Genomic DNA, 24,035 nt, shown 5'->3' on the forward strand with positions numbered 1-24,035 from the left:
GTAATAGCTACTTCTAAAATAAGCTTGGGAGCTCTGATCGCGCAGTGCCTAAGGCATTTGACTGCTAACCAGACTGGAAGTTCAAACCCACCAGCCACTCCTCGGAAGGAAGAGTGGGCAATCTACTTCCATAGAGATACCACTTCAGAAACCTAAGGAAGGGTCTCTATGAGTCGGATTGGACATGATGACAGTGAGTTATTTTTTTAGTTTTTAAGATAAACTCTAGAAAGTTCCTTTTTAATGGACGTGTAGATATGTAAGCTGTGCATAAAAACTAAACAAACTGACCACTGAAGAAAAAATATTATCTGAAGTGCTGTATTCTAGTTCAGTTGTGAATTTTGATACATTACATATCCCTTCTGATAAAGGAATATCTCAGTGCTTGCCCAAATGACTCACAGCTTGGTGGGGATCACAGAATGAAATAATATACACTTGATACATGAAGTCTTCCAAGAGTGTTGTATCCAACATTAATTGTTCCTTCTTGGGCACTCTTTCACTCTTTATGCTATGGTTTATGTGTGTGTGTGTGTGTGTGTGTGTATACACAAAACTAAATCAAACTCACTACCATTGAGTCATTTACATATATACATACCTATATATATTTTTTAAATTGTGTTTTCAGTGAAAGTTTACACAGCAGTTTAGGTTCCCATTCAACAATTTTCACACAAATTGTTCACTGGCATTGGTTGCATTTCTCACAATACGTGAGTGCTTTCATTATTTCCAGTATGGTTGTTCCATTTCCATTAATCTAGTTTCCCTGACCCCTTATATTTTCACCTTTGTTTTCAAGTAAATGTTGACTATTTGGTCTCATATAGGTGATTTTTCTTTAGAGAGCACAATACTCATGGGTGATATTCATAATTTTTTGAGGTAATTTGTTATTGAGCTACAAGGAGACCTTGGGGATTAGTTTTGGTTCAAGGTTTGAAGAGTATCTCAGTCCTCTAGTATCAACTAATCCAGTAGGTCTGATTTTTTTTTTTTTTTTAAGAAATTTGAGATTCTGTTCTACATTTTCCTCCCATTAATTCAGGTTTCATTTATTGTGGCCCTGATTAGAACAGTTGGTGGTGGAAGCTGGGTACCATCTAGTTCTTCTGGTCTCAGGGTAGATGAGGCCATGGTTTCTATATACTATTTGTCCTGTAGACTAGCTTCTTCTTTGAATCTTTGTTTACCTTTTTTCTCTTAGATTGCAGATAAGTAGAGACTTATAGTTGTATCTTAGATGGCCACTTGCAAGTTTTTAAAACTCCAGACACTACTCACCAAATCAGAATGCAGAACACAACTATATGAACTTTGTTTTGACCATTGACAGAGATGTCACACAATACATAAAACCCAATCCCTCCAGATGTATGGCTATGTCTGGAAAGTATCTGCAACTGTGCCCCCATGTGCTTTATTATATATATGAGTATATATGCATAGAATCACATAGATGCATATACATATACATATGCATATACCTATATATATATACTCACATAGGAGCCCTTGTGGCACAGTATTAAGTGTTCAACTGCTAACTGAAAGGTTGTGGTTTAAACTCACAAGCAGGAGAAAGATGTGGCATTCTGTTCTGTAAAGATTTACAGCTTTGGAAACCCTATGAGACAATTCTACCTTGTCCTATAAGGTCACTATGAATAGGAATTAACTCAATAGCAATGAATTTATTTTGTTTGGTTTATACACATGTATACCTACATACACACATTTATACCCACACATGTATTTTTTGGTTATTTTTGTGGTTGTTTGAAAATTTTGTATGTCATAGCAATTACCAACAGAATTTTTTTCCATATATACTATTTTTTTTTTAAATTTTTATTGTGATTTGGGTGAAAGTTTACAGAGCAAATTCGTTTTCTATACAGCAGTTCATATATATTTTATCTCCTGACATTGACTGCAATTCCCCACAATGCAACAGCTTTCTTCCTACTTCCTCCCATAGTTACCTCTTCCCTGTATCCTTCCCTCCCATGCACTCCTGTCCCCCAAGCTATCTCCCTGTGTATTCACAGCCCTTCTTTTCTCCCATGATTGATCTTTCCAAGGTGTATCTACCATATATAAATGTTCAGCTCATATGCCTGTCTTTTGTTTGGCTAGAAGCCGCAGGATTGGGTTCAATTCCAGACCCAAAGGGCAGCTAGGGACCATAGTCTCAGGGGTTCCACCAGGCCCCCTTGGATCAGCAAACCTGTTCCCCCTTTTTTTTTATGATTTTGAGTTTTGTTCCACATTGTTCTCTCACTCTATCCAGGATCTCCTATATAGACTCCCTCCATGTGGTTGATAGTGGTAGCTGGGCACCATCTAGTTCTTCTGGTCTCATAGTAATATGAGTACTGTCCATAGTAATATGGTGTACCAGTCCCTTGGACTGATTTTTTCTATGCTTATTTGGTTTTCTTCATTCCTCTTTGCTCTGAATGAAGAGAGACCCATCATTGCCATGTGTACTTTTTAATGACATTGTTTACTTTCATTAAGTGATTCACACTTTACTGTCATTCAGTGTTATTTTTCCCATCACCAAAAATAACAAGTATCTACTAGTTAGAGAGAGGGAGCTCTGGTAGCATAGTGCCTAAGGCACTTGACTGCTAACCAGAAGCCTGGTGGTTCAAACCCACCAGCCACTCCTCGGAAGAAAGATGGGGCAATCTACTTCCATAGTGATACTGCCTCAGAAACCCAAGGAGGGGTCGCTATGAGATGGGTCTGACTCTACGGCACATAACAACAACAACTAGTTAGAGACTGAATCTCTCTTCCCCCACACCCAATCCCTGGTAACCACTAGTACACATTACTTTCTGTATATTTACTTATATATATATCTGTCCTGGGCATCCAGGACAGAGTGAGCAAGTGGCAGAGGGATCCAGGTAAGGGAAGGGGCCTGGGCCCCACCCCCCAAGTGGCAGGAAAAGCAGAGGGTAAAGGAAAGTGAATGCCAGGGTGTCCAGGACAAAGTGAGCAAGTGGCAGGGATCCACATAAGGGGAGGATGGAGAGGTTTTGAACAGCTAAGGGAGACAAACTTGTCTGTTGTTTGTCATACTATAGTGGTGTGTTGCTGTGAGGCTTGAGGCTGTGCCACCAGTGTTTCAAATGCCAGTGAGGTTGCACGTGGTACACAGGTTTGAACATGGCTTACAGACTGAGACAGATTAGGAAGAAGGAAGAAGCCATCCACTTTTCAAAAAATCGGCCAGGGAAAACCTTATGAATAGTGGAGAAACACTGTCTGGTACATTACTAGGCATTTATATGAATAGCCTGGAAACACAGTCTGATACAGTGCAGGAGGTTGAGCCACTTAGGTTGGAAGGCTCTCAAAATATGACTGGGAAAGAGCTGCCTCATTAGAGTAGAATCAACCTTACTGATATGGATAAAGTAAAGCTTTTGAGAGGTCCATTTGCAGATGTGGCATGACTCAAATTGAGGAGAAACAGCTGCAAACATTCATTAATAATTGGAACATGGAATGTATGAAGTATGAATCTAGGAAAACTGGAAGTTTTCAAAAGAAGATGGAAGGAATACACAGAGTCACTGTACCAAAAAGAATTGGTAGATCTTCATCCATTTCAAGAGGTGGCATATGATCAAGCACCAATAGTATTGAAGGAAGAAGTCGAAGCTGCACTGAAGGAGTTGGCGAAGAATAAGGTTCCAGGAATTGATGGAATGCCCGTTGAGATGTTTCAACAGATGGAAGCCCCTCTGGAGGCACCCATTCAGCTATGCCAAAAGATTTGGAAGACAGCTGGCCAACTGACTGGAAGAGATCCATCTTTGTACCCATTCCAAAGAAAGGTGATCCTAGAGAATGTGGAAAGTATCGAAGAACATCATTAATATCACATGCAAGTAAAATCGTACTGAAGATAATTCAAAAATGGTTGCAACAGTATATTGACAGAATGCAAATACAATCTGGATTCAGAAGAGGACGTGGAACAAAGGATATCATTGCTGATGTCAGATGGATCTTGGCTCAAAGAAAAGAATACAAGAAAGATGTTTACTTGTGTTTTATTGACTATGCCAAAGCATTTGATTGTGGATAACACTGTGCCTAAGGCACTTGACTGCTGGACTAAACGAAGAGGAACGTGGCATCAGGTTTGGAGGAAGAATCATTAACAACCTGTGATACACTGATGACACAACTTTGCTTGCTGAAAGTGAGGATGACTTGAAGCACTTACTGATGACGATTGAAGAATACAGTCTGCAGTATGGATTACATCTCCATATATGCTAACCAGAAGGCTGGTGGTTCAAACCTACCAGCCACTCCTCAGAAGGAAGATGGGGCAAGCTACTTCCATAGTGATACTGCCTTGGAAACCCAAGGACGGGTCGCTATGAGTCGGGTCCGACTCAACGACACATAACAACAACAACAAGAGCATTGTGGATAACATTGAGAAGAATGGGGATTCCAGAACACTTGATTGTACTCATGAGGAATCTGTACATAGACCAGGAGGCTGTCATTCGAACAGAACAAGGGGACATTGCATGGTTTAAAATCAAGAAGGGAGTGGGTTAGGGTTGTATCCTTTCACCATCCTTATTCAATCTATACGCTGAGCAAATAATCCGAGTGCTGGACTAAACGAAGAGGAACGTGGCATCAGGTTTGGAGGAAGAATCATTAACAACCTGCGATACATTAATGACACAACTTTGCTTGCTGAAAGTGAGGATGACTTGAAGCACTTACTGATGAAGATTGAAGAATACAGTCTGCAGTATGGATTACATCTCAATATAAAGAAAACAAAAATTCCCACAACTGGACCTATAAGCAGCATCAAGATAAATGGAGAAAATATTGAAGTTGTCAAAGACTTCACATTGCTAGGTTCTATAATCGATGCCAATGGAGGCAGCAGTCAGGACATTAGACAACTTATAGCACTGGGCAAGTCGGCTGCAAAAGACCACTTTCAAGTGCTGAAGAGGAAAGATGTCTCCTTGAGGACTAAGGTGCACCTGACACAAGCCATGGTATTTTCAATCATTTCATATGTGTGTGAGAGCTGCACAATTATTAAGGAAGACCGAAGAAAAATTGATGCTTTTGAGTTGTGGTGCTGGCGAAGAATGCTGAAAGTACCATGGACTGCTAAAAGAACTAACAAATCTGTTCTGGAGGAAGAGCAGCCAGAATGCTCCTTGGAAGCAAGAATGGCCAGACTATGTCTCACCTACTTTGCTCATGTTGTCAGAAGGGACCATTCCCTGGAGAAGGATATTATGCTTTGTAAGATGGAGGTTTGACCTTACTTGTTGAGGGAAGGCCCTCAACAAGATGGATTGACACAGTGGCTGCAGGAATGGGCTCAAGTATAGCAGGGATTGTGGAGCTGGTACAGGACTGGACAGTGTTTTGTTCTGCTGTGCTTAGGGTTGCTATTAGTCAGAGACGACTCGATGGCACCTAACAACAACAACATCCTTTCATAAAAATGAGAACATAACAAAATTCATTTTTGTGTGATTAAGTTATTTTACTTAGTGTAATGTCCTCCAGTCTTGTCCATGTTTTAAGCTGTTTTGGGAACTCATTTTTCTTTGTGCCTGAGTAGTATTTCATTGTATGTATTTACTACAATTTGTCTATTCTTCCATTGACAGGCACTTAGTTGTTTCCATTTTGCTATTGTGAATAGTGCCGCAATGAACATAGGTATTCATATGATTAGTTTGTATATTTGTTATCATGATGATTATGCAAACTCTTATAAGTGGAGTTAACTTCTATAACCTTATACTGTGTACTTCTTCCAACTAGATAAGGTGGCAGAGACATTGTCTTACTCACTTTTTTAAAATCATCTTGCCCTGTGACTTGAACATAATAGACATGTAATGAGTATTTATTAAAACGGGCTCTGACATGTGCACCTTGCCAAATAATTATTATCATTGCTATTTCTGTTATTATAACTATTACTATATGTGATTGTATAGCATATGATTACAGTGGCTGTTGGCATGATCATAAATAGTAGAGTTGGGTGGGGTTAGATTAGGGCAACCCATAAAAGGATTGTTTGCATAAATTTTGGCTTCATGTATTTTTGTTCCCACTTATTAAATATAATACATCAGATGTTCAAGTATTTTTCTTGTCTTCAATTGGATCAGACATAAGATAATTGATTATTATGGGTCTGCAAAAACAAACAAAAGAAAGCTTTCTAATCTTCCCCTTTTGTTACCCTATGACAAATGAGGCTTATGGAAGTAACTAATTAGGTTCTTGTGTACATTCTAGCTTGAATTTGGAGGTTCATTTATTCATTAAAAGATTAAACATTTCATTTTTTAAAAAAAATACATGCTAGATACTGTCATAGATACCGCACATAGCAGTAGAGACCAAGAGTACTCAACCATATATGTCGTCTTTGTTGTGTTCCATGGAGTTGATTTCAACTTGTACAAACCCCATAGGACAGAGTAGAACTGCCCCACAGGGTTTCCCATAATCTTTATGGGAGTAGATTGCCAGGTCTTTTTTCCTACAGAGCTGCTGGGGAGTTTGAACCATCAACCTTTTGGTAAGCAGCCAAGTGCTTAACCACTGTGTCACCAGGGCTTCTTCAAAAGGTCTGTAGTGTGTAGATAAACAGGAATTTCTAGTTAGAAATAAAATGATCAGTTAAACCCAACCTACTTTTGTTGATTCCAACTCATTGCAACCCTATAGGACAGGGGAGAACTGCTCCATAACCAAAAACCAAAAACCAAACTCACGGCCATCGAGTTCATTCTGACTCATAGCAATCCCCTTTGGGTTTCCAAGGCAGTAAATCTTTATGGAAGTAGATTGCCCAGTTTTTCTTCCACGGAGTGGCTTGTGGATTTGAACTGCCAACCTTCTGGTTAGCAGTCAAATGTCTTAGGCAAAACACTACCAGAGCTCCTTGAACTGCCTCATAGGATTCCTAAGTCTTTATGGAAGCAGACTCACATCTTTCTCTCATGGAGTGGCTAGTGGGTTCCAACTGTCGATCTATGGTTAGCAGATGAGGGCTTAACCACTGTGATACGAGGGCTCCTTGATTTGTTAAACACTGTAGTCCAACTCAACTTGAAAACATAGGTCAGATCTTTGACCTTAGTTCAGCACATTAGGTGATTTTCTCCTCTTGATTGGATCTATCAAGTTGAGTGAATCTAGCACTTATTGTAGGGGATGTAGGCTGCATTTGTTGAAAATCTACATTTAAAACATTTGGTTCTTACTTGTAAAAGGTAAAGGAATTTTCCTCCGAGATCAAGGGGTAAGGAGAAAAATGACTGGGCCACTAGAAACTGCTGGGTCATGACTGACCTTGGGCAAGAGACCTAACTTTCGTCAGATCTTCTATAAAACTGGGATAGTAACAGGATATATCCCCACCTGTCTTGTCACTTTGTTGTACTGTGGTGGCTTTTGTGTGCTGCTATGATGCCATTGATATTTCAAATACCAGCAGCGTGACTCATCACAGATAGGTTCAATGAAGTTTCCAGACTAAGATTAAGAAAAACGGCCAGGTGATCAACTTCAAAAAATTAGCCAATGAATGACCGATGGATTGCAACAGAATATCGCAACAGTATATATACTGTTGGAAGAACCTCCTAGGTTGAAAGGCACTCAAAATACACAGTGGTCACAACCATGGAGTCAAGCATAACTGCAATTGATAGGATGGTGCAGGACCAGGCAACCTTTCATTTTGTTGCACATGGGGTAACCATGAGTAGCAACCAACTCAATGACAACTAAAAACAGCAACCACAGACTCTACTAGATTTCCTTGGGAAATTAGATTTATATATTCAAGAAACTATATTGCTTTTGAAATTCTCTTGGTAGATAAATTTGATGTCTGTAGATTCTATTAGGAGCTATGGTGGTGTAGTGCCTAGGGCATTTGACTGCTAACTAGAAGGCTAGTGGTTCAAACCCACCAGCCACTCTTTAGAAGGAAGACTGGGCAATCTACTTTTGTAAGGATACTGCCTCCGAAACTCAGTTGGGGTTGCTGTAAAGTCAGAATCAACTTGATGGAAGTGGGTTTGGGTTTTTTTTTTTTTTTTTTTTTTTTTTTTTTTTGGTAGATTCTATTAGAGAGATTTTATGTGAAAAATACAAATTAAAATAAGTTTATATCCCTCTTAAAATTTACTAGAAATACATATTTCTTAATCCAGTTTTGAATGTGAGATCTATGGATGTCTCTCATCAGTGTATGGTGTTTCAAATGCATCTTTACAGCATAAAATTTTCAAAGACATACATTTTCATTTTTCATATCTTCATTGTAAACTTCTAAAGTCACCTTATATATGTCAGTCATTTAAAATGTAATAATACATATTGAAAAATTGAGCAAATGAGCATTCAATTTCTCTCAAAACACAAAAGCTTACAAATTTGCATCAAAATAAAAAATCAAGACTGCTTAATTATAACCTTGACACCATAAAACTCTAACTATTTGTGTTTAAGAAACTGACATCCTGGGGATACCAACTTAAAATCTTTGTTCTTTCTGAGTGTCTTAGTGTGTGCACATTTGTACTTCACAGGGGAAAAAAAGAAGTGGTTTAAGAGAATGGAAAGAAATTATTTTAAAATTCTCTATCCATAAATCATTTCACACTTTTAAAATAGCTAGAAAGAGGTCAAATGTGTCTTTTCAGAAGACAATAAAGAATAGAAATTGAAAACAGTGTTTCACCTTTTTTTTCTATTTCTAAATTCCAAGGAATGCTTTCTAAGCAACAACGATTTTGTAATATTTGTTACTTAGAAAACACAGCTTGACTACTGGTTACTTGAATGTATTCTGTAGATCTTACTGGGAAAATGGGGGAGGAGCAGCCTGTTCATTTCTCTCCTTCAGAGTCTATAAATTTTGCAGTAAAATAACTGCTTTTCTCTACATCTTAGTTCTTTCTGTCTTCATGACTATGTGCCTATTTCCAATTTCTTTTGCTAATGTGGAACCCAGCAGCTCTTTGTTCTCATTGTGTCCGTAGTCTTCCTTTCTTTGTGTTGCAGAGATACTGCTACCCGCATCTGCCACTGAGCATGCGGAAAAACCCTTCAATAGATTCTTTATTTAGGACTCTCGGTAATAATATTCCACTTCTCCATGTTTTAGTAATAACCAGAATCTCCAGAAGGTAGACCAAAAGTTGGAAAGGTGATGGGTGATACAGGTGGTTAGGTGATGGGCTAGCAAGCTGGAACTCGAGGCAGGGAGAGTTCAGGGTAGTCATCACAGATATTTACCTGATTTATGAAAGCTCTCACCAAAGAAGTTAAGTGGAGAACACCCATTCTGCACACAGAAACTAGATATAACTAATCGACAACTAAGAAGGCAGTGTTTTTCTGCAGGAAGGCACGGAGCCATAGCACAATAGACACAGCGCGCTAGGTGCAGCAGAGCGATGAAAGTACATGGACACAAAGATCAACATGCAAAGCCCCGAGCAAGGACCTTAACTAGATGGGATATCATCTGGGGGATGAGAAACAATTGTATGGACTTTTCTCATAATAAAATCTCAAGCTTTTCTCTGAGCTCGTTAAACAGTCAAAATGGTAAATCACAATTAATTGAATAATGCTTCATTCTTCTCTTCAAAAGACTTTTGTTTATTATTTTTAATAATAATAGAAATTAGAAGACACAAGATAAAAGAAAGAAACAGCAGGATTGCAGGTGAGATGAGAGGGTACTGGCCTGGGGCAGAGCCCTGGGGTCATCTGATTTGTTACGAAATCTGACCTTAATTTGATTATTTTAGAATAAATTGAAATGAAAACTTGGCTCTTAGCAGATCTACTCTCCCTCTCATTCTGTCAGGCTCAATTTTCTTCCTGCTCCTCAGCCTCCTTTGTCTCACCATTTTGTTTCTGTTACCAATTAGTGGATATCACCATCTCACTTTCTATTCCACGTGTCTGTTTTTCCGTTTTTAGAATAACGCTCCCTAGCCTTCTAGTTTTCTATAGGTTTTAATAGGTAATGGTTGGTTAGTACAGAACGTCGTTAAGCATAACAATGCTTTTGGAAACCATAGTGCGCGAGGTCCTCTGGGACACCGACCTGTAGCAGCTGCTTTAGAACCCGCCCCCAGGCTCTAAAACACTTGAGGGTAGCAGCACAGCGGTGGGAGGAAGTGCTGTGGTGGAAAAATTTAGGCCAGAGCCAATCATGCACCTGGGATTAAGTATCCTGGGTAGCTACAGCTGTCCAATACCCTCTCCCGGGCTACCCCGCGTCCGTAAAGCATCTAGCCCGGGGCTAGTCCTCCAGCCTCCGGCCCCTCCCACTAGACGCCCCGCCCCGTCCCGCCCCGTCCCGCCTTGGGGCTGCGACTAAAACCCGGAACCGCCGAGGCGCCCAGGGGACCGGAGGGACGCACTGAGCATGTGCAGAGCAGCTTGGCGGCGGCAGCTTGGGTCGGAGGCTGGAGACTGGTGCTGATGTGGACAGCCGGCGCTGCCTCAGCCCCAGCGAGCCTACTGCCCCGGCTGGCGCGGCAGGGAAGGAGCCCTAGCCTCCCCTCGGCCTGAGCAGCCGGTGTACTGGCGTGCAATCCCGGGCGGCGGCGGTGCTCCCGGGGCCCACGATGATGGCGGAGCAGGTGAAATGCGCCTCGGCGGCGGCCGGTTCCGGAGCGGGCTCCGGGCCGGTGGTGAACGCGGAGCTGGAGGTGAAGAAGTTGCAGGAGCTGGTGCGCAAGCTGGAGAAGCAGAACGAGCAGCTGCGGAGCCGGGCGGCTAGTGCGGCCGCCGCCCCGCACCTGCTGCTGCTGCCGCCGCCGCCTCCCGCCGCGCCGCCCCCTGCTGGGGCCTGCAGCCCGCTGGGTCCGAGGAGCCCACCGGCCGTCACCTCTGCCTCTGGGGGCCTGGAGCTGGGGCTAGTGGGCGCCGGGGGAGGCGGCGGCGGGACCTGCAGCAGTGGCGGCTCAAGCCCCTCGTTTCCAGGAACCTACTGCCTGCCTAGCCCGGCGGCCTCCTTGCTCTGCAGCCTGGCGCAGCCCCCCGAGGCGCCCTTCGTCTACTTCAAGCCCGCGGCGGGATTCTTCAGCGGGGGCGGCAGTGGGCCGGAGCTCGGGGGCGCAGGGACGCCGCCGGGGGTAGCCGCCACGCCGCCCTCGCCGCTCCCGACACTGCTGGATGAGGTGGAACTGCTGGACCTGGAGAGCTTAGCGCCCTGGCGGGACGAGGACGACTACACCTGGTATTGCAGAGCTCCGCTCCTTCCCCTAAGACCCTCGCCTCGAAAGCCACCGGGGACGGTGGGCGGGGTGTCCTGAGTTGTGGGTCGGCCCTGTCAGCTGTCCGGTGACTCCCTGCGGCCCCTGGACCTGGTGGCGTAGCAGGTGTCGAGCTGGGCGATGATATGAGACTTTTCATGGGCGGGAACCTGTTTCCTCATAGCTCGGGCTGACCTGGCAGTCGTGAACTGGTTACCTTCACCTGCCTTGTGGTCTCCTCCTTGCTGACTTGATTGGATCCCAGGCTCTTTAGAATTAATTGCAAAATCCATGTCATCTTGTTTTGTTGCTTATTTTTTTTTTCTCCTCCCCCCCTAGACATTTTTTTTTGGGAGGAGGAGGGGGATGGGTAGGGATTGGCCTCTGTTTGCGACAGTTATGCTCTTTCCTTCCAAACAAATACTGGGCAGGATTTGCGCACTGTCCCTCCACCCGTCCGCATCCGAAACCGCTGAGTGATGTATCAGTCGCTCCTTAGAGAAATTTGTTCTTGCAGGTTGAGTTTTGCAGTTATATGTCTTCATTCGCTACATTTCCATTGATAGCTTGTAATTTCCGAGACAGAGTTTTTTTTTTTTTTTTCGGTTAATGTACTGATCTCTGGCTTTCCTATTTTCTTATCAAGTAATGGTGTGAAAAATGAGGGTATTTTAGAAAACGGAGTGAAGTATTTGAAGCTAGGAACCTAGGCGCTTTAATTTAATTTTAAAATTAAGCTTGATACTGGAGAAAGGCGAGAGTAGAGAAACTTTTTAGGTTGGTTATCAGAAAATTTGAGGCTAGCTGCGTTTATTCAGTTGAAATCTAGTTAGCTCTTTTCATGAATGAAACTGGAGTATCCCCCCCGCCCCCACACACACACACCTTACTTAAGGACTAATAGTCACTTAATGATCCATTTCTTTTGGTGGGGTTGTATGTCCTCCTCAGCTAATAAATGTAGTGGAATACGGTTAGAAAAGTGGAAACTTCAGACAAGGGGGTAGTAGAATTTGGTTTCATGTGGGGAAAATTAAGAGCATTCTTATCTACCTAGCAGTGACATGAAGAATTGTAGTCCTTCTTTTATCTTTTTATTTTAGGTCCGTTTATAATTTACTAAGAAGGGCTTTCCTCACCTTCTTTGCATCCCTGTTGTTGCATAACTGCAAGGGAGAGAATGGGAGATGGATAACCTCTAGAGTTTCTTATTGGGGACTACAATGTTCCTTTTCCCTTAACTTTCTTTTATGTGAAACAGCAACTGTAAAATGTGTTAAAGAATTGGTTTGAGTTGGAGAATCAAGATATGTGGAGCTACATAAGCTTTTCAAAGACATGTTCACCATCTTCCTTAGTGCTTCACTTTTTGACAGCTATGTAGATAGCTCAAGTTATAAATATCAAACAAGTGCCATTTCCTGAAACCTTAAGCCATTCTTTAGAAGCTACTCCTTTACTTTTGTAAAGTCCAGGCTATACTGTTATCTCAGGCTAAGCCTGAATATGTACTGGAAAGTAGTCTCATGCTCTTTCATACATTGTCTGTCCCTACCTATAAACCCTTATGACACTTTCAAATTATTTTTAATAGGTTTCATTACTACTTGGCCTTCTTGTAAAACAGATACTTAAACTGTGGAAAGAAACTTGTTTTTATTTTTGATGAGGGATATAGGGCACCCCTCTACTTTAAAAATATTAACATGTTTTCTTTATTATGATACTTCTGTTACTATTTTATAAATGTTTTAGACTGGTGGTGTTAGTGCATAGGTAGCTAATATAATTTCAGTACTTCTTTTGAATGGATTTCTACTATATTTAATTATCCAACAATTGCTAGTATTTTGATATGTAGGCTTTCCTTTTGTAGTTAATTAGTCAGAATAATATTGAAGTGACTAACTTTTTAAAATCACTTACTGGGTTTAGCAAATTATCCCTTCAGATGGGTTGATGCAGTCTAAATTGTAGCAGATTCAATTAATTTCACTTACCAAGTATTTAGGTGAATACATGAAATAATCAATGCCCTGGTGCTTTACAAATGTTTCTATAGACAAATGGCATACTATTTATAGAGTCTCTTCCTCTAAGTGAACCTAGGATTAGAATTACCAGGTGGAAAAACAGGCAGAGATCATTACTTTTAGTGTGATAGATTTAAAAATATGTGTGTGTGTGTGTGTGTGTATGAATCAATTGATTTACAAAAAGCTTTTTATCAAACATTTTATGTATTAAGATATTTTTGTATTGTAATATTTCCCCATTTGATGAAACAATACTCAACAGAGTTTTAATTTTCTAAGTTTAACTTGCTGATGCTTACAAAGCGTTCTGAGGTTTAGTTATCACTGAGCACTGTTCATGTCTCTGTCCTGTGGTCTCACAAATAGTTGGAATGCTTTTCACTGAATTGATGATGTTTGCAGGATGGCAACTTATTTTTATTTCCTATGTCTATTAAGAAACAACTGGGGTAGATGTATAATACTTGATTATTCTTAAAGTATCTAAAAATAAAAGTTTTACATTTTCATTGTAAAACAAAACATTGAAGTGTGGGTATAAAGTCATAAATGAAAGTTCTGCCTTTTGTCCCACACATTTCTACCACTCTTTTAAAGAGTTAGCTGTGTGAACTCTTCATAGATCCTTCAGGGCCGTCCTCTATGCGTGTAAGAACACATCAACATATGTATCAAATTTTTCACACTTTTCTCTCATTGGACGTATCTAGGAAATCTTTGCTTTTCTGTATGTTTAGTTCCGCCTTTCCCTGTAACAATTGCATCATTATTAAAGAAGCAGTGTTAAGGAACAAGTTACTGTGAAGTGTATCACCTACAGTTTTTTTTTTGTGTGTGTGTGTGTGCATTTGTTCTATGATTTCTTCCTAATGGGTTCAACAAAATTGATAATTGGTAATTTATTTAGAATAATACTTTTTGCTAAAATCTCATGTCTTCAGGAAAGAAAGTTCACAAATAGAGATTAATCATTGAACATTTTAGAAGTTCTTTCATGTGATTCTCTCTTTTCTAATAAAACTTTAGAATAACTTTAGAATAAATTTGCCTTTTATTAACAGCCTTGGCTCAAGAATTATGTGTACCAGGAAAATAATAAATAGTAGAGCCAATATTTACTCTGACAAAAAGCAGGCTAATGAAAAATCAATTAGGTCTCTTAGGTCTTTTTTTTTTTTTTCCTCTGAACAATTATTTAACCCATAAACAATATCTTCTATTTATAAAACCATAAAATACTTTGATGTAAGCATAATGATGTAGTCTGCCTTGTATTTTGATGAAAAGCTTTAAAACTAAACAATTACCTCATTTCTTCAAGTATTTATCTCAATTGAACTTAAAGTAGAAAATTAAAGTTGATAATGATTTCAGATCCTTGATTCCTCTTAACTCCAATTATTTTGGTCCCGTAGTAAAACTTCACATCTTGGTGTACTGATTCCTCAATTATCTTACTACTAATCCAGCAGTTTTAGTTCTCCAGAAGACCACAGGCTGGAAAATAAAGAGAGGAGGTCTGAGTGTCAGAAGCAAAGGAAAAGCTTAAAAAAAATAAAATTTTGAGGCACACTTTGGCCATGGCATAACTTTGTGATCTGCCAATCTGCATGGAAACAGTGTCATGAAGATCCAAATTCTCAGTGTCATTGGACTCAGAAGCACCAAGGTACAAGAGGGAGGAAGTCAGATTGGTATGAAGAGGCAATGGGAGAGCAGTAAGCTGTTGACTGCATACTTGACCTGCCTATGGCTATTTAAGCTCCCTTATCTCATTGTTAAGGAGCTCTGGTAGCATAGTGCCTAAGGCACTGGACTGCTAGCCAGACGGCTGGCAGTTGAAACCCACCAGCCACTCCTCAGAAGGAAGATGGGGCAATCCAGTTCTGTAGTGATGCTGCCTTGGAAACCCAAGGAGGGGTCGCTATGAGTCAGGGCTGACTCAATGGCACATAACAACAACAACAACAACAACATCTCATTGTTGAAGGATTTAAGTTCAGGGGTGAAATGACTTAATGTAAGTTCCTCCAGTTAGCTACTGGCAGAGCTGAGACTAAAACACAGATTATTTACAGATTATTATCGGAAATATTTACATCATTGATTCCTCCTCCCTTGTCTTCCTTAAGCTAGATTTTGACCCATTAGAGGGCTGTGAAATCAATTTGGTGGATTGATCTATATCTATATTTAAATAAAGTAGAGTTGAATAGATAATCAGTATATCACATATTAGAATACAGTATATTTCATGATTAACCATATTTCAGTTTTACATTTGATTAATACTGTTTGAAAGCAAAATGGTCAGATGGAAAAGCACAGCTATTTAAAGACTGTCTAGCATAGAGGGAAGTCGGTTCTTGCATATCTCAACCAGGAAGATAACTATATTCAGAAAATGCCTAGATAAAAATATGCCAGCTGATACAAAATACAGCCATATTAAAAAAACAAAAAAACCACCATCATGGAGTCAATTCTGACTCATCGTGACCTGGTAGGACAGAGTAAAACTGCCCCATAGGGTTTCCAAGGCTATAAATCTTAACGGAAACAGACTGCCTCATCTTTCTTCCACCAAGTGGCTGGTGGATTTGAACTGTGAACCTTTTGGTTAGCAGCCAAATTCTTTAACCACTGCTCTACCAGAACTCCCTATAGCTGTGTTGTTGTTGTTGTTATGTGCCGTCGAGTCAGCCCCGACTCATAGCGACCCCTCCTTGGGTTTCCGAGGCAGTATCACTACGCAAGTAGGATTGCCCAACCTTCCTTCTGAGGAGTGGCTGGTGGGTTTGAACCGCCAGCCGTCTGGTTAGCAGGCAAGTGTCTTAGCCGCTATGCTACCAGAGCTCCCCATAGCGTGTTAGGAGTCATTTATTTTGGTAGAGTGACAGTAGAAAATTGAGGCCATGGGAAGTGCAAACAGTTAATCTATCAACTATTAGCCAGGAGTTTGGTGGTTCATACTTACCCAGAGGTGCCTTGGAAGACGGGCTTGGAGATTTGCTTCCGAAAAGTCATAGCCTTGAAAACTCTATGAAGCTCTACACATGGAGTTGCCATGAGTTAGAATCAACTTGATGGCAACTAACAACAACATGTATAGGGGATATGGTAGGGATTTTAGACCTGCCCAAATGGAAAATACAGGAGAAAAATTGTTAGTCATGCAAGGGAAAAATGGTAATATATACAAATCAAGGAAAATTTGATGAACAAGTTATTCATCTTCAATGTGTAAGAACTAAGACCCTGGACAGCTGGCTAAAATTGTTGCCAACTCTTCATCAGAGCTGTTGAACACCTTGTACTATACATATGGCACAGCTAAATTAGAGCACCTAAATGGTTTTTGCATAATTGATTAAAAGACCAGGGGGTGCTTTACTTTCTGACAATGCTAATTGAAAATGTGCAGTGTTTTCCAGGAGCAAATGGAGTTGACTGAAGTTGTGCCTGCATCTTTTAATGAGTAACTCTCAAACAATGATGATGCACTGAAATAGAGATTTACATTTGACTTGTGGGGGAAGGGGAAGAGAGTTTGTTATGGGGTAGGTAGTTCAGTAACTAAAATTTGGACTTCACATATTCTTTTAATAGCTTGGTGATGGTAGGTTGATTTGTTTTGCGATGGATGCCTAGTTTGATCTGAGCAGGTGGCTAGTGAGTCAAACACTGTTTAAGTCAAGTAAAGACTGGTTGATCATACTAGCTTTCCTCTAATAAAACTTGTGATTGAGTTCTCTTAAAATTGTCTGAAAGTTGCCACCTACTACTTTTCAGTGACAAGGCTACAAAATAAATTTTTGTGTAATACTGTTCGTTTTTGTATTATCTGCAACAGGATGGCTTTAGAACCAAACTTTGGCTGCAGAAAAACTGAGATTTTATTTTTCCTAGGTTGTTGTAAAATTTTCATTTGGTGCACTCGGGGTTTTTATAATGGTATCTGTATTGTATTTTATCTTCCAGTGTTATCACATGTATTAAGTCAGGGTGTCCAGAATATGAAATGTGTGGAAAGAAGAGATTTTTATGAGAAGGGTTATAGTTTCTAGGCATGTGTTTTCTGAAGTTGCAAAAATGCAACGCAACCACTGTCATGGAGTCAGATCCAACTCATAGTGACCCCTCCTTGAGTTTCCAAGGCAGTATCACTGCGGAAGTAGATTGCCCAACCTTCCTTCCGGGAAGTGGCTGATGGGTTTGAACCGCCAGCCTTCTGGTTAGCAGTCAAATGTCTTAGACACTATGCCACCAGAAGTTATTAAAGAAAAGTAGGGTGTAATACTTCAAATAGTAGCTTTTATAACATTTGAAGAAGTTTCAAGTTTTAGTTTAAGGCCTTTCAAATATTCTTACCAAATTCCAATACACCATCAATAAACCTATTCAAGTTGAGAGAGTGGTATGTAAGTTACTAGGGAGTATATTATATCAATGATGGCAAAATTTGTGTTGTAAATATTGTTGACAATTAGTAAGGCGATTTTTCTGACTTTTTAGAAGGTTAGAACTAATTAAGAGAAATATGGGTTTCACCTTGCTGACCTTTTTTGAAGATATGTCGTTTTCAGGGAATTTGTAGCTACATGATCTTATCATGTAAGTAATCAACTGCCCTTATTTTTCCCCCTCCCTTATTTTTATATCCATCTTTAGGGCCAGCCATAGAAATACCAGGTTCAAAGCTATTTACAGATTGATTGGGCATACTATTTACAGATTGACTCTGAAAATCACTACTGTTTTAATGCTGTATATTTGCATAGTGCTTTTTATGAAAGTAATGAATATAAAAAGTATTTAAATAGTTTATAAACTTATTTGTAAACAGTTTTTATAGAAAGCAGTGGTCTTCCATTCCTTCCTACCTTCAAATCCTTTACAAAGTCATCACTTTATTCTCCTCTGGTTTATTTCTTTTCATTTTTTGCAACCAAAATTTATACCTTTTTAATCTTAGACATGTGTGGGCTTATTATGTTAAAATGAAGATTTACCTCTCTTCCCTCATCTCCAGCGACTATTTATCCTTTCCTTTATCTCATTACAGTTTTCAAAGTTTTTTTTTCTAAATCATTTAATACATGAATTATGACTCATTGCCGTTGAGTTGGATCCGACTCACAGCAACCCCTCCTTGGGTTTCCAAAGTGGTATCTCTGTGGAAGTAGATTGCCCAGTCTTCCTTCCGAGGAGTGGTTGGTGGGTTTGAACCACCAGCCTTCTGGTTAGCAGTCAGATAGATGCCTTAGGTACTATTCTACCAGAGCTCCTTAAATCATTTAATATGTGAATTATGACTAGGGAGTGCCTGGTACAAACAGTTAATGATATTTACTGTTAACCAAATGTTGGAGGTTCAAATCCTCCTAGAGGCACATCCAAAGACAATTTACTTCTAAAATACCAGTCACTGAAAACTCTATGGAGCATAGTTCTACTCTGACACATATGAGGTTGCCATGAGTCAGAATCAATTTGTTAGCAACTGGAACTGGTTTTTATTATAACTGTTTTCAGTCAAGCCCTGTTTATTGTATGCTGCATTTTCCCTTCATTCTCCTAAGAGTTAATAATGGTCTTTCTTCCTTTTATTTCCTTTAATTGCTCATTCCTAATTATTTCCACAAATAGTCTATTGGAGCCATACAATTCCTCAATAACATCAAAAACATTTGATAATCTCTTAGATCTGATTTTAAAAATGTATTTTGTGTTGTTATCCCTCTGGAACTCTCAGTCCTGTTGCTTCAGTCTTTACTGTTTGCTCTCTAGGCTAGATGCACGCACTATTTCCAGGGGTTATTGTGTATTGTCAAGTCAGTTCCTACTCATGGCAACTCCAAATGACAGGAGTAGAATTGCCCCATAGAATTTCCTAGGGTGTAATCTTTATGGGAGCAGATCTCCATGTCTTTTCTCCTGTGGAGAGTGGCTGTTGGATTTGAACAGCCAGCCTTTTGGTTAGCAGCTGAGCACCTAATCATTGAGCTACTGGAGCTCCTCAGTGAGATGCATTGACACAATGGCTGCCACCCTGGGCTCAAACATAGCAATGATTGTGAGGATAGTGCATGACCAGGCAGCGTTTAGTTCTGTTGAACATAGGGTCACTGGGAGTCAGAATTTACTTGAAGGCAACCAAACACCACCACTACCACCACCACCATCACCACCAACATTGTCATGGGAATTTCTTTGGTTTCTTGCCTGTGTCAGATCCTCTAAATCTTAAATCCTTTTTCTTCATATTTCATTTATTCTCCTAGGTAGGACACAGCCTCCAACAGCTTCCTGAGAAGGGGTAGGTACATGCATGAGAGGTAAACTTTGAGATTCTGTATATTTAAAAACATCTTTTGTCACATAAGAGTCATAGTTGGACTGAGCATAAAAGTCTAAGTCAGTCATTTCTGCTCATGTTTGAAGGCATTGTCCTGTTATGTTCTAGTTATTGAAATGTACTGCCACCTGGGTATTTAATTGTTTGTGGCTTTTTTCTTCACTTACTTTCTGCATCTCTTGTATTCTAAAATGTCATGTTATGTTTTGGTATGAGCCCTCTATTCATTTGTTGTGCTGTTGTGCATTAGTGGGCCTTTTCATTCTATAACCTCTTGTCCTTTCTTCCATTCTGAAAAATTTTCTTGCATTTAAAAAAAAATTTCTCTCAACCTTTTTATTTATTTTAACAATGTGTTCTCCTGGAGAAGTCACTTAGTTTTTCTTACCTACCTCCTCCCATTGTTCATCTCTGCTCTTTCATTTACTTCTGGGAGGCTACTTCAACTTGTTCTTGCAAACTCATCTGTTGACTCTTTTATTTCTGCTACAGTAGTTTTATTTTCAAAGGGTACTTTCCTGTCTTCTAAAAAATCTGTTTCTTTTAAAATATCCTACGTTTGTGAATGCAAGTTTTTGTTTTTAAGATGGTATCAGTTATAGTTATCTTGGATTTTCCATCTGTTCATTGGATTGTTTATCCCCCTCAGCTGCCTATCCCCACTCTATCCCGTCTTAGTGTTTTATGTGCAAGGCATATTCCAGATACTTGGTTTTATTGGTTGTCTCTTCATACCCAAAACAGTCATTAAGCCTGGTTTAAAACTCTACATAGGTTGGGCAGTCTGAATGGTGCTCTTTAGTAGTGACTGGGTAGAGAGATAGTTTAAATTTTAGTATCTCTAGGTGTTCATCTATTGGTTTCATTTGTTGTACTCCAGAGATAAGCCTTCTATACTTCTGGTAGATATAAACAAGGCGGTCAGTTCTTGAAGTGTAATAGGAAAAAGGAGCTCTGGTAACGTAGTGCCTAAGGCACTTGACTGCTAACAAGAAGGCTGGCGGTTCAAACCCACCAGCCACTCCTTGGAAGGAAGGTTGGGCAATCCACTTCCATAGTAATATCGCCTTGGAAACCCAAGGAGGGGTTACTATTAGTCGCATCCCACTCGACGGCACATAACAACAGCAACAGTGGGAAAAAGGCAGTTGGGTGGCGCACAGGTAGTTAAATGCTTAACTATAGGCATACCTCATTTTATTGCACTTCAGAGACATTGCCTCTTTTACAAATTGAAGATTTATGGCAACCCTGCATTAAGCAAGTCTTTCAGGATCATTTTTCCAACAGCATGTTGTTCACTTTGTGTCATGTTTTGGTAATTATCACAATATTTCAAAATTTTTGGTAATTCTATCACACACTTAATAGACTGTAGTATAGTGTAAACATAACTTGTTTATGCACTGGGAAACTAAAAAATTCACGTGATTCGCTTTATTGAGCTGTTGGCTTTATTGTCGTGGTCTGGAATCAAACCTGCAATATCTCTAAGGTGTGCCTGTATTAGCCAAAATGTTAGCAGTTTGAAACCACCCAGAGGTGCCTTTGGGGACAAGTTTGGCAATCTACTTCCTAAAAGATGACAGCCTTGAAAACCCTGTGGGGCAATTCCCTCTGCACATGGGAGTGCCATGAGTTGGAATTGACTCGACAGCAGCTGTCAATGACAGCAATGGGAAAAAAAAGGCTGGTGTTTTAAGCAGCCAGTATGTGGCTTTTCATTTAGTCTCTGTTTCAGTAAGGTGCCTCATCTCCTCCAGCCAAGTTTGGTGTGTCTGAAGATAGGAAGCTTTCTCAGCTTCCGATGAGAGAAGAGGTGCTGGGACTGAGTGAAGAGAAAGGGTTCTGGGGTTCTAGTAGTTCCCATACAGCCTTTCAACTAAAGTCCCTGAATTCAGTCCCAGTATCATCTCCAAATTCTATGACCTACAGGATTTGGGTGAAATGTAAGTACTAGATATCAGGAATGGTACCCTCATCTCCTGTGGGGTTCACCTATACAAACACAATAATACAAAGCTCTACCAAAAAAATTGGTAGGGCAGAAAGGGAAATATCTCTCATCTGAATATCTGTCTTCTTGAGGCAACCTGATTGGTAGGAACTTCCTAGCAGAAGATAGGAACAGCTGTCCCATAGGATGCTGGAGATAATGTGCAGATAATAGCTTCAGAGGATAGCTGAGAGGGATTTGAGAGCAATGAGCAAAGGGATAAACTTACGGGTATACTAAATAATGAGGAAAATTTATTAATTTTGAAAAAGAAGTCTAGAGATAAGGAAGTTCCACAGTTGGCTAATTTAGTGGTATACTTGTATCAGGGCTGTGGAGTCATTTCTGATTCTCATACAAAAAACATTGAAGAACAGTAAGCAGTTCCTTTCTAGTGACTTTTTTTTAAGTAGTTTTATTGAGGTATACTTGAAATATCATAAACTGTACATGTTTAAAATGTACAATTTCATAGGTTTTGACATATGTATCAACACACCATAAAATCCTAACTACAATCATGATAGTGAATATATCCCACTACTGTTTCCTTTCCTGTTTCTTTGCCCTTACGAATTCTGCCCTACTTCTACCTGAGACACAACTATTGCTCTACTTTTTGTTACTGTATATAGTTTGCATATTCTAGAGTTTTATATATATGAAATCATATAGTATATATTCTTTTTGTTTTGTTCTGGCTTCTATTAGGATAATTATTTTGAGATTTATCTTTGTTGTTGCATGGATTAATAGTTCAGTTCTTTTTGTTGAAAGATATTACCTTTCATGGCCATAACCACAATTTGTTTATCCATTCTCCTTTATTAGATATTTGGGTTGTTTTCATTTTTTGCCAATTACAAAGTAAGCTGCTATAAACATTTGTGTATGTGTGCATCTTTGTATGGACACGTTTTTATTTCTTGGTGGAATCAGAATAGATAGATGCTAATTTTTTAAGAAACTGTCAAACTTCTTTTTCCAAAGTCATTATCACAGTTTACATTTTCACAGCAGTGGATTAGAGTTCAGTTTACCACATCCTTACCAAGGATTGCTATGGCTGGTCTTTTTAGTTTTAGCCATTCCACAAGTATGTAGTGAGTGGCATTTTACTGTGGTTTTATTTTGAATTTCCCTAATGACTAATGGTGTTGATTATCTTTTCATGTGCTTGTTTGTCATCAATATGTTGTCTTTGGTAAAGTGTCTGTTTAAATCTTTTGCTCATTTTTTAAAATTAGAATGCTTATTGTTGAGTTTTCAGAGTTCTTTATATGTATTCTGCATACAAGTTATTTATCAGACATATGATTTGCAGTTATCTCCCAATCCATTGTCTATTATTTTATTCTCTTAACATTTTTTTTTTCCAGAAGTTTGTAATTTTGATGAAGTCAATCAGTTTTTTTCTTTTATAGTTCATGCTTTTTGGTCTAAGGAGTATTTGTCATCTCAAGGTCACAAAGACTTTCTCTTATAGCTTCTTCTAAAAGTTTTATAGCTTCAAGTTTTAAATTTCACTCATGGTCAATTTTGAGTTAATATTGAATATTGTGTGAAGTCTGAATTAAAGTTCACATTTTTTGCTCATGGATATCCATTTGTTATCCAATACCATTTGTTGAAAGCACTATTCTCCATTGAATTGTCTTTATTCTGAGGTAGTTATGTTTGTGTGTCAACTTGGCTGGGCCTGGTTGAGTGGCTGGGCAGCTGGTGATAGTTATTCCCCATGATGAGGCTGCCAATCTACTCCATGGTGGGATCTACCACAAGCAGCTGAGTAGCTGCCTTTGGGATGTGGTCTGCTTCCTGTATATAAGGAGAAGCTTTGAGAATGGTCTCTAGCCTATGGCACGCTTGGACCCTACGTGTAGCCGTGTCATTGCTTAGCAGCCTGCTGTGCTCTGCTGACCTTGGGACTTATGATGTTGTTGTTGTTGTTGTTATTTGCCGTCGAGTCGGCCCCGACCCATAGTCTATCATAAGCTCCTAGGGACTTATGATAGACTTAAGTTAATGGCCTGCCGTGTGGTTTGGTAACATCGGGACTGTGCCTTTTTACTTGTCAACCTTGGGGCTTCTCAGCCTTAGCAGCCAGGAGCTGAGTGAAGAAACACCTGTAGCTCCAGTGGGCCGGGAGCAGGAGGCAGAGCTGGACCCCAAGGTTGAGGGGCTTTCATCCAGCCTCTATGAGGAAATTGAAGCTTCTACAGTCTGAAATTGACCAAACATGCAATCAGGATGTGTTAATTATCACTGGTGACTGGAATGCAAAAGGTGGAAACAAAGAAGAATCA

The 24,035-nt window shown here is 39.8% G+C and overlaps 1 protein-coding gene across 1 annotated transcript in view; it reads left to right on the forward strand.

The window, feature by feature from the left end:
* The first annotated feature begins 10,709 nt into the window (after positions 1 to 10,709).
* The window catches only part of SLAIN1 (SLAIN motif family member 1), a 119,373-nt gene continuing 106,047 nt past the window's right edge, over positions 10,710 to 24,035 (forward strand). The window contains exon 1 of the mRNA XM_007941509.2: positions 10,710 to 11,323. Within this exon, the coding sequence (XP_007939700.1) occupies positions 10,710 to 11,323 (614 nt within the window). The remainder of the gene's footprint in view (positions 11,324 to 24,035) is intronic.

The sequence above is a fragment of the Orycteropus afer genome, unplaced genomic scaffold (genome assembly GCF_000298275.1).
Source record: "Orycteropus afer afer isolate SDZICR_OR568_19922 unplaced genomic scaffold, OryAfe1.0 scaffold00081, whole genome shotgun sequence".
Classification (NCBI taxonomy): Eukaryota; Metazoa; Chordata; class Mammalia; order Tubulidentata; family Orycteropodidae; genus Orycteropus; species Orycteropus afer.